Source organism: Tursiops truncatus, chromosome 9, assembly GCF_011762595.2.
Source record: "Tursiops truncatus isolate mTurTru1 chromosome 9, mTurTru1.mat.Y, whole genome shotgun sequence".
NCBI lineage: Eukaryota > Metazoa > Chordata > Mammalia > Artiodactyla > Delphinidae > Tursiops > Tursiops truncatus.
This window is the reverse complement of record NC_047042.1, coordinates 70738888-70753762: the sequence shown is the minus strand read 5'-3', so window position 1 is coordinate 70753762 and position 14875 is coordinate 70738888. Positions and strand designations below refer to the sequence as shown.

The window sequence follows — 14875 nt, the reverse complement described above, 5'->3', positions numbered from 1 at the left end:
AAATTCAGTCAAGCAAATTTTGTAGACAAAACCCCAATAATATTATATTACTGAAACTATCTTACTTTTAAACTTAGTTTACTCAAAACAACTGACTGGTGAAGACACAGTTTTGCCCTTCACAGACACATACAGAGCACTAAATAAATAGCTAAAACAATGTTAAATATAATCACAGAGCATAAACTGGGGTGGGACCTAAGATTCTGCATTTCTAACAAATTCCCTGGTGATGCTGTTTGCCCAAGGAACACACAGTGTAGGGAGGGTCTAGATTAAGTGTTTCCTAATTGTGACTAATCCTCTGAATCACCCAGACCACTTGGTAGAAGAAATACAGATTTTCTGATTTTCACTGAATAATAATAAATAATAAATTTATTTTTTAAATATTTAAAATTATTTTAAAATTATTTAAAATTTTTAAAAATTTTTAAAAATTTTTTAAATATTTAAAATTTAAAATAATAAATCCCCATGTTTGAGTGTGACTCAGAAAAATGTGGACTAGACGGCTAAGTTTGGGAACACTGATTTAAAGACTGCTAAAATTTAACAAAAACTCCATTTTTTAGTGTCTCACCGTTCCCAACAATATTTACATATTTCAGAAACTTCTTGGTCAGTAAGAAAAAAGACCATTAGATGGCAAATGGAGAGAAAAAAAACCCTTGACTATTGCTTATCATTATGTTCTCACTCAAAACTGTACTTCCTTCCTGATTCTATGCAGAGATATTTAAATGAGATACTATAAATGACAAAAGAAAAACAAAATTACACAGAAACAAAAGGAGATTACTCTTTAAAGTACCTACTGTATGCCAGCCCTTCTGCTAGACGGCATGTGAGTACATTTCTCAGTGTAGCATGGAGAAACGAAATGGTGTTTCCCCCAAAGTCATCACAATCTAGCTAAGAAAAAGGTGGAGCAGCCTTCCATCCCGTACAGATTTTTACAGTAGCAAGATATAACTACCTTATCCAGGAAGTGATGAACTCTATGATCTATTCTACCTTAGGGAGCAAAGACGAGGGAAAGACTTGAGTGGGCAAAGGTATGGAGGTGGGAAATGCTTGGGCATATTTAGGGCAGAGTGAATATTTTGATTATTTTTGAGAGTCAGTTAAAAATAGGGAATGACAAGACACGTGGCAGGAGGGGAAGATTTTAAAAAACAGCACAGATTCAAGAATGCCAAATAAGTGTTTTACTGTCCAACAGAAGATTTAACAAGAATGGAAGATGTAATGAGAGTAAAGTGTTAGTTCAAGAAAGATAAGGACATGTAAACTAATTGAAGAAATATAGGAAGTTGTCAGAATTGAAAAAAAAAACAATCAAATTTTTGAGAGCACGAGTTGGGACACTGCCTGGTGATTGTCAAATCCTTTTTGTGTTCTTGTTTGAAGGGAGTGGAGCTGGAAATCCCTGGTTTATAGGAGGTGGATGGAGAAAGCAAAGTCAAGGTGTTCAAGGCAGCTAAAATGACTCAAATATTCAGGTACTCCTCCAATGTGAGGGCGGGGGAAGCTTTCTTTAAATAATGTTTGTAGTGGAATTATAAAACAAACTAAAAACCACCAGAAAAATGCCACAGGTGGTGTGACATGAAGGAGAGATCTTGGAGGCAGACAGACCTGAACTGGGATCTTGGCTTCATCCTTTACTGAGATGTGACTCTAACCCAGTTATTTTACTTCTCAGTTATGCTCAGCTTCCTCAAGAGAAAAAAATAGGTGTAAATAGGTATAATAAAAATTCTGGCAAATGGTTTCTATACCTAAAAGAGTGGGCTTGTGCCAAAGTGACCACAGCGCTGTTCTGCCTTGTAAAACCTGACATACTCGATACTTTCACCAACACCCCAGTAAAGGGCAAAACAGAAAAACATTTTAATTAAGTTTGGAGAGCAAATTTGTTTTGCAGGGAATTGAGAACTAAAAAAAGGAAAGGGATTCATTTTCAGTAAGAATGATGTAGGAACTCCTCCATCAGAAGTCACAGAACTATTCGGAGAGAATACACGTCCAATCGTTTACCACCAATTCCTGAAATCTCACCATTTAAAGTCCACTTTGTAAAGCAGAAATATTTGCTGTTGTAAATGGGTTTCAAAAGCAAGGTCTCTATTTGTGTCTATCTTCCTTCCTCCCTCCCTCCCTTCTTTCCTTTCTTATATTGTTTTCCTCATACTTTAGTTTTGATTTTATGAACAGAAAGAAGGTTTTTTTGGTTTAGGGATATGTTACTGTGTCATATCTTTGTATCCATACTGCATATACTAAATGCAGAATTAAGCAGGGGCATGTATAACAGCAATTTCAGTGGCTGGTTTACTGGGTTGCTCTTAAAATTTTAAACTGTCAATACAGTGAAAAAGAGACTATCATAATATTTCTGCATATATTTCACCCCAGTTACATGTTCTGTTTTCACTAAAAGGTTTTTCTAAAAAGTGAAGAGGTATATTTTATTAATTACTAAAAATCGACCAATTACTTAAAAAGTTAAAAAATCTTAATGTATCTAAATGTTTCATAAAATAATTAATGTTCTTCAGATTTATATTAATCCACCTTAAATTTCGGAGGGGAAGGAAAGAACACTTACATTATGATTAGGTTATTAGAGTCTCTTATAAGAAAATAGTTGCTAAGTTTTAACTCTAACGAGTAGCTATTCTTTTGGCTAAAAATATCAGAAAGTATAACAAATATGGTGAGAGTAAAGCTGTCATAACTAGAAAATTTTAACAACCATGAATACACCCTTCCCTTCTTTCATACAGTTTGTCCGAGAAACAGGAATCCCTGAAAGGTGATGATACAAAGCTCAAACTTAGATGTCAAGACACTAGGGGAGAGAGACAAGATGGTAGTCACAAGCCACAAACAGATTTAATAAATAATATAAAGAGAGGTACTAACCTAGCTATGAGTTTACTCATTTTCAAATTTCTGTCCATTTTAGATGAAAGTGGGTTTCTAATTCCTTTAGAGATGAATTACCTCCACCTATGCCCTTGAGGCCAGCACCCTCCCCCAATCATCTTTCAGAGCTGGTTTCAACTCTGTTCTTTTCCTTCTTGCCGTTTTAATCTTTTCATCTCCACTGCCCCCTCCCCCCAAGACCCTTCCTCAATTCTACTCCCGCAAGCCCCCATCCTATCATCTCCCTATTAATCAGTATTTTTCCCAAAGGACTAGTACACTACTTGTCTACGTATACTCTTTTAGTTACCACTCAAGTCACTGCCAGGGACTATATTCTTTGAAACTACTCTTACCAAATCTAATAACTTCGTTCATGTCTCACCCCACAGGCTTAAAACCACCCTTCAGTCTGTGATAATGCTTTTTAAAAAATCTCTTCTATTGTTCTTTGACTGATCTTGCGAATTCTGTGGTTGTCTTCCTTTTTACAATTTCCTTCAAAACAATGGACTCTAATTTCCTGCATATGGCCTGACTTCCAAAGATGCAACATCTCCAAGTCGTCGCTGTCTGCTGAACATGGATATCCTACCAGCAATGCAAATACACCTCCCAAACAACACTTTTATCACCTCTAACTTCCTACTGCCCACCATCAAACCTGCTATTCTTCCTGTGTTCTAGATATCACCAGATTCCCAATCAAACAAACACAGATATCCAGGCACAAAATTCCAGAGATCTCAATTTTTTATGTTCCTCTAATTGCCAACATACCTTTTAAATCAAAGTGTTGTATTCTCCCTTAAATCTGTCCTCTTATTTCCTTACCCTGTCCTTCCCCTAGATAAGATGACAACAACTTAATTGAACAACATCCAATTAATTTTTTTGGACAACATCCTCTCACCTAGACACATAGACTCCACTATTTTTTCTATTTCCAATCACTTCTTCCTATTGCTCCCAAGGATATCTTTAAATATGATACTCTTGTTATGTTACATCCACTTCGTTGCTCAACATCTTACAGAATATTTAAGGGTTTTTTTTTTTTTTTTTTAAGCCAATTAAAACTTCAAATTCTGGCTGTGGTCCATATATTTAAAGACTATGCAACAACTTTTCCCCATAATGTTCTCCAATTCCCAAGATACAATACACTATGCCCTAACTTGAAAACCACCTATCCTTTTTTTTTCTTTCTGTTCTATAATGTAGCTGATTCTGTCCTCATCACCTAGAATGCTCTCTACACTTCTAGTGTGATGAATTTCTGTTTTTGTTTTTTTTTCTCAAAACTTCACCTCTAATAAACCTCTTCCATCTACTTGTCCTCAATTCCTCAGTACAATGATTAAATCTTTTTTTACAGTTTGCATTGATTTTTCAGTCCTAAATTATATATTTTCCACCTTCACAGTATACAATTTTCAAATGCAGGTGATCATTATTTTACTGAAAATTTTTGTAGCATGGTCAGTTATACATAGAATGTGCTCAGTGAATACGTGTTGAATGGAACTGAATGTCAGGGGGCTGTGTAAGAATAATTCCAAAGTGTGGAATGGATTAGTATAGACATACAAGATCAAAAGAGTGATCAACCAATGTGGACTACCTTGGTGAAAGAGCATTCCTGTGGGACAGTAATTGAGCTGGACCTTGTATAACCAGTAGAATCTGCTAAGCTGATAAGAAAAGAGAGGAAGTTACAGAGTGTTAATAACACATGAAAAGGAACAGAAAAAATGGAATAGTGTATGTTTGGGAACAGGAAGTAGATACATCAGTTAGAACCCAACATTTTTATTTGTGAAATAATAGGGCATAAATCTGGGAAAGGAAAAGAGCCCAGTGGTGTCCAGCAGACACTGGGCAGACATTAAAAACTGTACACAAGTTATGAGAAAAGGAAACAGGAGCAATTATTTATCCTATGATGGTAACAATAAAAAAAGCGTTTATGTGCTAATTAACAATGATAGCATTGATCGTTCCAGACACTTTGTAGGACTTTTCTAGAAGCATAGTTTCTCAACAGACTTCTAATCTCTGTACTCATTTCTATAGCTTTAAGTAGTCAATTTACAAGTGCTATGAATATTTTTTACAGGATCAAAGATGAATGTTAGTCACTTAGCATTTTCATCTGGTCAATTCAAGGATCCATTCTGAACTTTACCTATTTAAATGTTTGATATTTCAATATCAGACTTAAAGTATCAATATTATATCATCCACTTTACTTTGTATTTTAAAGTCAGGATGACTCACAAATCACTTATGTTCAATTGTTAAGACAATATTTAACTGATGGATAGTAAAGAGACAACCTGAAAAGCCAGGGAAACCCTACAGAGCAACTGATCTTGCTTGGATGTGTAGGGAATAAATAAAAGGGGATAAAGGGAAAATGACTCTAAAAGATTAAGACTTTGTAACTATTAAGCTTATGCCTCTAAACATTAGGAGATAAATAGCAATGCCCTGCATAACTTTAAAAAATAAGTCTTTTTTTCTAGTTGAAGTCCTAACAAAAGAATGTAAGCAATAAATCAACAGTCTGGGATTTTGTGATTCACTTTAAAACATTTCTGGGGGAATCACTAAAGATCCTTAAATTTTTCTTTTCGAAAACCTCAACCTATAAATTAGACTATCTCACAGATCTGACTGAGACCTTAAAAGTGTCCTCAATTATTTGTAGTGAGATGGATGGACTTAGAGTCTGTCATACAAGTGAAGTAAGTCAGAAAGAGAAAAACAAATACCGTATGCTAACACACATATATGGAATCTAAAAGGAAAAAAAAAAGGTTCTGAAGAACCTACGGGCAGGACAGGAATAAAGACGCAGACGTAGAGAATGGACTTGAAGACACGGGGAGGGGAAGGGTAAGCTGGGAGGAAGTGGAATGGACATATATACACTACCAAATGTAAAACAGATAGCTAGTGGGAAGCAGCTGCATAGCGCAGGGAGATCAGCTCAGTGCTTTGTGACCACCTAGAGGGATGGGATGGGGAGAGTGGGAGGGAGATGCAAGAGAGAGGAGATATGGGGATATATGTATATGTATAGCTGATTCACTTTGTTATACAGCAGAAACTAACACACCATTGTAAAGCAATTATACTCCAATAAAGCTGTTAAAAAAAAAAAGTATCCTCAAGTAGTCGGGTAATATGCACAGTAATTTCAAAAGTGATCATGAAACTGATCCGGTTTTTGAAACCTTATTATAGGTAAATATGATTAGCAACATTTGGAAAAAGGGAGTGGTTTCTTTCTTTAACAGATATATAGAATTAAAATTAAAGTACACAGCTTGCCAAAATTAATATATATGAACCATGGCTCAAGACTGAAGAACTATCAGATCATCAAGAGTTCTCCTTGAATTCAACGAATAATGAAGAGATAAAAGGAAAGTCACTTGGATTCTTTAGTTTCCTCAGTTGTAAAATAAAGGAGTTGAATTAGATGAATCTTAAGGCTCTTTTAAGCTAACATATTCCATCAGTCACTACAATGGAAATGCATGTTGATTAGACACCCTCGCCTCCTTATTTTGGCAATGCACTAACAGAGCAGAATCCCTCTAATAAAGCAGAATGACTATGTAGGTAATATACAAAAAGACAAGGGTAAACATGCAAAAGATGTATACTTTCCAGCCTTAATATGCAAATGAAGTATATTTTTCACCCTTAATATAAGAGAGTATTAAGAGAGGTGCAACTTACAGGCAACAACGATTTAGGGAGAAACAGAGATAAAACAACAGTACACATGTTATTCATATTATTTTACTTCTTTTAATTTTATATTGATTACCTATGTATCAAGAAAATATTGCATATATAACATTAAATTTCTAAACCTTTAGGCTTGTTTATCAAATTTTGATATCATTTTGCCAACATTCTTTCTCTCTCTAAAATTACACAACCACATGTGAATTTATGAATTATGCTTAATTTAATGAGAATTTATCTCTGAGATATTTACTTGATGCCTCCTTTTCACTGTAGTATCTCTTAAGAATACTCTTACGTAAGAGTACTTAAGTAATATCTCTTCAGTTCTCTCTCATTCTATACTGTCTGTTTTAAGCCCCACTAAATATTTTACAACTCAAATCCTAAATTAGAATTAAGATATTATATTGTTATTCTGGAGTGTCATGTTATAACACACTGAATTTGAGTGGTAGATTACTTCTGCCAATATTCCAAAATATCTCACACTATCTCAAGAGAGAACAGGAAGAAGGTCTGCTGGAATGGTAATGACGACTTCAGGGAAAAGAGCTTAGGATCATGGCTGCAAGAGCTGGAGCATTTCATGCTGTTCCTCAATGTTAAATACGACAAAAAAGTTTCATCTTGGAAAGCTTAACTTGATATAAGACTTTATTCTTTATTTTATCAGTAGCATGAATCTACTTGCACCAAATTTATTACCATTCTGATAAGGAATATAATTAATTGGAAATAAACAAGTGCAATTTCATCTAAGATGTATGGTGCATTGTATGATTACAGCATGACCAAATTCTGATAATAGTAAGCTTTCTGAACGCCACTGGATAAAGGTTTAAAGTACAGTGTGCAGTTTCAGGTTTAAGTTTGAATGCCAATGGGAATCATGTACTGTTTAACATGATATCCTATGTATTAAAATATATGAAAAATCTGGTTATTTAGAAATATCTTTAAGTGAATATATTGCTGCATGAATGGTGCCAGTAATAAAAATCTGATTCTATAATTTGTCAATCATATGCATAACAAATAACTCATTTGCCTAATGAAAATTACAAATGTAAAAAATTTAACTGCAAAAAGAAGAGAAAGAAAAACGAATTGCAGATAGAACTCAATAAAAACACATGGACGGGGCTTCCCTGGTGGCACAGTGGTTGAGAGTCCGCCTGCCGATGCAGGGGACACGGGTTCGTGCCCCGGTCCGGGAAGATCCCACATGCCGCAGAGCGGCTGGGCCCGTGAGCCATGGCCGCTGAGCCTGCGCGTCAGGAGCCTGTGCTCCGCAACGGGAGATATGTGCGTGTGCTCATGAGCTGTGAAAATGTATACACTAGGATGACTTGTTTTTTTGTGCCTTTCACTTATTATTATGCTACAATAAATGATGTGGAAATATACAAGGAACAGAAATACAAATAATAAATATAGAATACACATTTTATCAGTGATGTTTAGAAATATGCAAAAACTATAGAGTGAACTGTTAGAAGTTAATACAGATTATATTTCATATTTGTAGAGACTATCACTAATAGCTCATTACAAATAACTTTAAATGTGAAAGGAAAAATACAGTCTTCAAATGCGCAACATAAATTCACATTATTGCCACATACATATTTTAGTGTGTGTATCAATTTAGTTGATGAAAAATATATTAACAACAACAAAACCAGATAACTAAATAAATAATCCTTTCATCAGCCCCTGATTTCTGCCATACTAATGCTTTGGTGAATCATCAAGGGGAGTAAATTATTCATTATAAATTTCAAAGAGGAGTCCCCATTGAAAAAGCTCTGCTACTGGTCCTTCTTGGAACCAACATCAAGAGAATTCATGGCAGTCTCAAATATTGCAATAAAATAAAAGGTGAGAGGCAATCACTCAGGAGAGGTGTCTAGAATGAACTGAGCTCAGGGAGCTACATCCCAGCTGAATGAGGTGTGTAAAGATAATTATTAATATCTTGAGTTATACTAGGAAAGAAAAAGATTAATCAAGGAGTTGCATGCAAATGTCAGTCAAGGCTTTAAAAACAGAAACCTTTATTCTACTTGCAACGGAGAATCTGTAAGGTTTTTAATAGTAGCTCTAAACATGGTCACTATATTATAGCATTATGACATTAACAAAATCAGCTGTAATATAGGTGTTTGAAATATTTGACTATCTTAAGGTTTATTTTAAATCAAACAATCTAGCACAATACCAATCCCATCGTAATAGTGAATATAAACTACTCAAAAAATGAACATGATGAATTAACAAATCTGATTTTTACTGCTTCATCATAAATTTAAAATTTTACTAACACAACTTTGCATTAATAGCAAAGAGTTAAATCTTGCAATATAGGTTTTATATAGAAAGGACTCTCCAAAAATTTTTATCCCAGGTTGTCTCCAGATTGTTAGTTAAAATGATCAACATTACTAATAAGTAGTAATTTATCTCTAATTCTTGGTTAATCTCTGCCAATACATTTATAAAAGAGAAGGGAAGAAATAATTGGAGATAATCTGGCACTGCCACATGTATTTCCTAATTTCCTATCTCCACGTGTTCTGGTTGGATACAGACAATTGAGAGCACAGTCACTTTTCTTAACATTCTTTAGCCATGATTTTCCTTGACTGCCTGAGGACATCATTTAGCTCTGGTGAGGCAGTGTTCTTTTTCTTTCACTTAGCTTAACAAATCAGAAAACATTTGGATAACTGATTTTTGTGAGGGAAAAAGTCAGTGTTCAACTTAAATTAATGAATATAAAGACTTTCCTCTCAGGAAGGAACATTTCCATCTGTTCTGCTCATGGCATAAGGTGATGCCCAAAGCCCCTTAGTGTTAATACCAAATGCATATTTAAATTTATGTCAAACAGAATTGCCTCTTTGGTCCAAGCAAGAGTATACTGATGATACTACAGATACTGCCTCAAACACCTACTGCACACTTCCTGTGTGTTAGTCATCATGCTCAGTACTTTTGGGGGCTATCAAATGTAATCCCTGTACCACCCTATGAGGCAGATACTATTATTGTCCTAATTTTACAGATTGAGAGCATGAGGCTAAAAGAGGTCAAGTAATGTGCCCAATATTCAACTAGAAAGCTGATTCCAGAGCCCATGGGACAGAGTATTTGGTACTGGGCAGAATTTATGTAAAGCCTAAAAAGAGAGATGAATTTGGAACAGAAAATAAGAGACACTTAAAACTGTCACTATCCCCTTTTCCTTTTTTCTTTCTTCCAATCCACAATTCCCATCAAAATAAAACATTCAGTAGTCAGTCACAACAGAATCAAGATCTGTAGGGGAAAAGATGACAATGTGGTCAATATAATTTGAATGTGATATAAAACTGCTAGACCAAGACCAGCCAAGTCTTATTTTTAATTTATAGGTCCAACAAATTTTGTTCATCAAGATATGCATTTGACCCAGTGGTAAATGCTTTGAAATTAAGATCCAGAAGACAAAGACTCTGAGCATTCTCCTAACGGCCTTAGCACTTAGAGCTAACAGGCAGAGTCCTATGTAAAACAGTATTCACATAGGTGTAAAAACCTATAGGCAAGACTAACAATAATATTATCTGCAGGTGGGTGCTAATGAGGCCATTCAGGCAGATGAGGTGTCAACAAGGTCTACTTCTTGAGGAGTGAACTTGGGTTGCTACTGTGTGGTAGGGAAGCCAAAGGTTGTGAAATTTAGGATCTTGACAGAATTAGCCACTTGTAAAGCTGTTTGGTATTTCAGGGAAAAAAAGAAAGGCACCAATTCCATTACTAAAGTTTGAAATAAAAGTAAAATAAGTGAAGATTTTTCCAGATTAGAGTTAAATATACATCATTTGAAAAAATTGAGGGTGAAAAACAAGTATCGAAAAGAAATCTCTTACAATGATGCTCACTTACACTCATCTTCTTGTTTTTTAAAGCCAGAACTTAATGCTTTTTCCTATAAAATTCAAACTTATAATAAGAGTATTAAATTGTTACTCTTAGAATATTAAATGTACAACCTCTGGAGCCCAGACATTTCTTTTACAAAAAACAGCAAACAGAATTTAAGATTACAAGTTTTAGGTAGACGTGATGTGAGTACAACTACTACTGCCCAGTACAGCAGTGAATTAGTAGAGGCACAATAAACATAATCTATTAGTGAGTTCGTAAAAGTGTCTCTACTGTTCAACAACATGATAATAAGGAGGCACAATACTTAGATGATGGCCAACATCTTCTGGCTACTTCCAGACCAAAACACCAGAAAATACCCCTTTGAAATATATTTTCATTGCATCTTTGGTTAGGAACCTGACACCATAAGTACCTGAAAGAAGATGATATGATGGAGAGCTTTTGACATCCGTTTAATCTCATGTAACATTATGTAACATTACTATTTCTTTAAGATAATTTGGGCTTTAACCTACACTTGGTAATTGTAAGTGGCTTTCCCCCGCTGAGATTTATAGTACTTTACTTCAGGCTTGTTAATAAACTTATAGGAGATAGGGGGTAAAATTAATTTAATCTGCCACTTTAGAACACATGCCTGAAAATTTTGTTTTTTTATTTGTGAAGGTGGACCAATCATGGAAGTAATACGTGTGATATTAAGTTAATCCACTGATAGGGCATTATGTAGGGTCTCTTAAGAATTTAGAAAACTATTACAATGGTTCACAATTTATTATAAATGTGAGGTATATAGATTATAAAGGGACAGGGCTGGTTTTAGATACGCCTATCTATTCTTTCTATACCTTTGTTCCTTCCATCCCACCAGTAATCTCATGGTGGTCGAGTACCACCCCAGCATACTAGTACTTATAAAATTTAACAAATACTAAGAGAGAGCCATGACCATCACATAGAAACTGTCAACTATGAATAACAAATAGTATTTGTTTTAGCTTGCATCTTGGTTTTAAATCACATTATGTAGCCATTTTAGCTTGCAGAAAGTTTAATATAATCAATAAAGAAAATAAGCACCTACTTAGTATTTAATGTTTCCCTTGTGTTGTGAAGTCAAGAACCATCATTTGCAAAGTCACTCAGTGACTAATTTGAAGTATTTAGTTTGGTGCACTGCAGGGATGGAAAACACCTGATCTATGCACTGCCATGCTCTCTCCCCCCACCAACCACAGCAGACCTCACTAATTTATCCTGTTGTTCTTTCTGTCTTGGAGACTAACTGCTGTCTCAGGCACGTGGCACAACCTCAGACTCCTGTTCAACACTGCATTCAAGGCAGCCATGAACAATGTGGCATACCTCTGGAAAGACCAATACATTGGTGATCACAAACTATAGATTATAGATTATAGATTGGGCTATAGATTCAGGCTTGCCATTGAGGAACTGCAGGGCACCTGTGAGCCATTCATTTAATTTCTCCATCGTTTGTTTTTATTCTGAAAACATTTCAATGAAAATATAAAGATCTGTTGCTGTAGATTTATTTTTCCATCAGTAGAGTAGATAATAATTTTTTAAATGGTAGAAGTAGATTTACATAAAGAACAAACACTATTATTGGTTAAGCCATCTCACTCTTCAGTCTAAAGAAAACAATTTTTCCATTGAAATTATTTTAGGAAAAAGTGTTACCAATTAAGAATACTGCCTGTTCCATTTTTAACGCACTTTTTTTTTAAGTATAATTTTGAATGAATCTTCTTTACTAAGTTAAAATATAGTTATTTTTGAAGTGTGACTTAAATTTATTTTCTTCAAAACATACAGAGAAAACCTAGAAATTAAGATTATTTTAGTCTTTCACATAAATTTACATAATTTCAGCAAACCTTAACACTGCTTTTTAATCTTTGCTAGTTTTTCAAATGTTATTATTGTAAAGAAAGCTTAGAAGGGCAAACACTTTAGAATTAAAATGAATGAAATCCCAAACTAGATAATTTCAGATCATTATGAAACCTAATTTCATGTGCAAAATTTATTACCAATCCTCTGCATTCACTATTTCCATAAAATAGTACGTTACTGCCATTTCCATTTCCATTTTTGTTTTGCATCTAACATTTAAAAAATGTTTAAAGTTTATATATTTTCCACAAAGAAGAGCATCCCATGTTAATTTGACTCTATTTTTATTGAGAAAAATCTTTTGTTTTTTCAACTAAGGTATGAAATTATATATTTCTTCTTCATTCAGGAAGACACTGATTATTTGTCTATGAGATTAATTATGTTGTGTTCTACCAATCATAAATTAGGAAATATTAGGTATATGGTAGTAAAAAAAGATAAGTTTTGGGTGAGTCAATTTAGGAATATTCTAGACCATGGAAACTAAAAAAGTACATCAATTCTTAAGGAAACAAGCAAAAATTCTATATATGAAAATATACGACTTACATATTTAGAGATTCCTTAGGAATACAGGTAGTATCCATGGTAAACAGAAACATGAAGTTGCTCTATTTAAAAATTCTTGAACGGCCACTGCAAGATTGTTATTCATTTCCAAGGCTAACCAGTATGTGAACTGGGTCATGGAAGTAATTTTCATTGGATATTATAGTCTAAAGAGACAAATTACACTCTAGTGACAGAATATGTAAAAAGAGGCCTTGGCATATTTATATGGTAACTTGCAGAACGTGGAACAGGAACTTTTCCCTAAAATATGTATTGTATCTATCCATAGTCTCAATGCACTTATTTGATGCATATCAATACCATCTCATCAAATTATTCCTAAATCTGTTCGAGAAAAGTGTAGTGGTTCAAGAAAAGTACAGAGGTGAAAAAGCCATATGCTCTCATATATATAAGGTAAACTTTAACGCCATCAACTCACAGAAACGGTGAACTGTATGTATATCTGATGAAACATAATTGAAGCAAGAATATAAGAAGTAATAGAAAACAAACTAATTACATCTGTGCCTTAACATTAGTCATCTCTTGATCACCTGCATCAATGGAAGGTAGTGGCTGATAGAAAATCACAGACCATCTCTTTAGCAGGGTTGGGTCTATGGCCTTGTGCATAGTAGCTGAATTACTAATTGCCCAGTGTAACTTACTGCAAATGTGTTGTGAGGATGCCCATCACCAGAAGAGTGGCCACAGACACATAATTTTGTTTCTGGAAGCAATTCCTAGATTAAACAAAGAGAATCAGGAGTTGGCTTTTTTTTTTTTTTTCCAATCTTAAGGCTTAACGCTAATAATGTACATTATCATTTAAGAAAATATTATTTGGATTATTATCTTGGTAGGTTGACCTAGGCAAGACTACTCCACCTTTGTCTCACAGCTAATAATAGTATTAAATAAAATTGAAAAAACAGGAATAATTTGGCAGATGTTAATTTGAATATTTGAACATACGAAATAACCACTAACCAAAAATTACCGATCATCTACCAGGATACTGACTTAGGAGCCTCACTTCCCACTTCTAAGCTAAAATTATGGCCAATGTTTATTAATAAATATTCCTATAGCTTTAAATGGTACTGTGATTTTAGAGTATGGCATGCTATTTGTCCCTAAAACTTTATCTCTTTTTGAAAAAGCTAACTCTTGACTTGTAGTCAATTATAACAAACACGAATGAACATAAATCCTGTCTTGTCATGAAATGTGAGAACAATCACAAGAATCCCTTTAAATAAACTGCCTTGGCTCTGCATTACTATAACACAAATATTGCCATTAAATACATATTTAAGACTATGGAGCTAAACTCAGTAATCTCTGTTAAAACCTGTTGAATTGTGTCATTTGTATTGAAAATTACTCTATACACGCAAATGAATAGTTTGCGTTTTTATCTGTAAAAGCAAAGTGATTATTTATTGATAAATGACATGGAATGTCATTTTTTACCTAAGTAGCATCAGACATTTCAAAAGATTTTGTCTGAAGGGCAAAAGGATTACACTGCATTTGTGTAGACCATGTGACAGACAACACATCCTTAGACTTCATGTATGATATGAAAGGATGATCCCCATTCATAAGATACACAAGGGAAATTATATCAGAAAACAAGAAAAGCAAGGAGGGATGTGGTAGGGGTGTCAGGGAGTATTTGTAGTGGTTTGATGCATGTAAATATTACATCTTATAAATAATTCTTTTCAAATACATCTCTGAAGTTCAGGGGATCTGT

The 14875-nt window shown here is 34.3% G+C and overlaps 1 protein-coding gene across 5 annotated transcripts in view; it reads right to left on the bottom strand.

The window, feature by feature from the left end:
- FOXP2 (forkhead box P2) overlaps positions 1-14875 on the bottom strand; it is a 532789-nt gene that overhangs the window by 105340 nt on the left and 412574 nt on the right. For 3 of the 5 annotated variants that reach the window (XM_073809847.1, XM_073809849.1, XM_073809848.1), the window contains one exon: positions 13782-13856. The exons of the other annotated variants lie outside the window; for them this stretch is intronic. In XM_073809847.1, coding sequence (XP_073665948.1) covers positions 13782-13856 — 75 coding nt within the window. The remainder of the gene's footprint in view (positions 1-13781; positions 13857-14875) is intronic. 5 annotated transcript variants of the gene reach the window in all.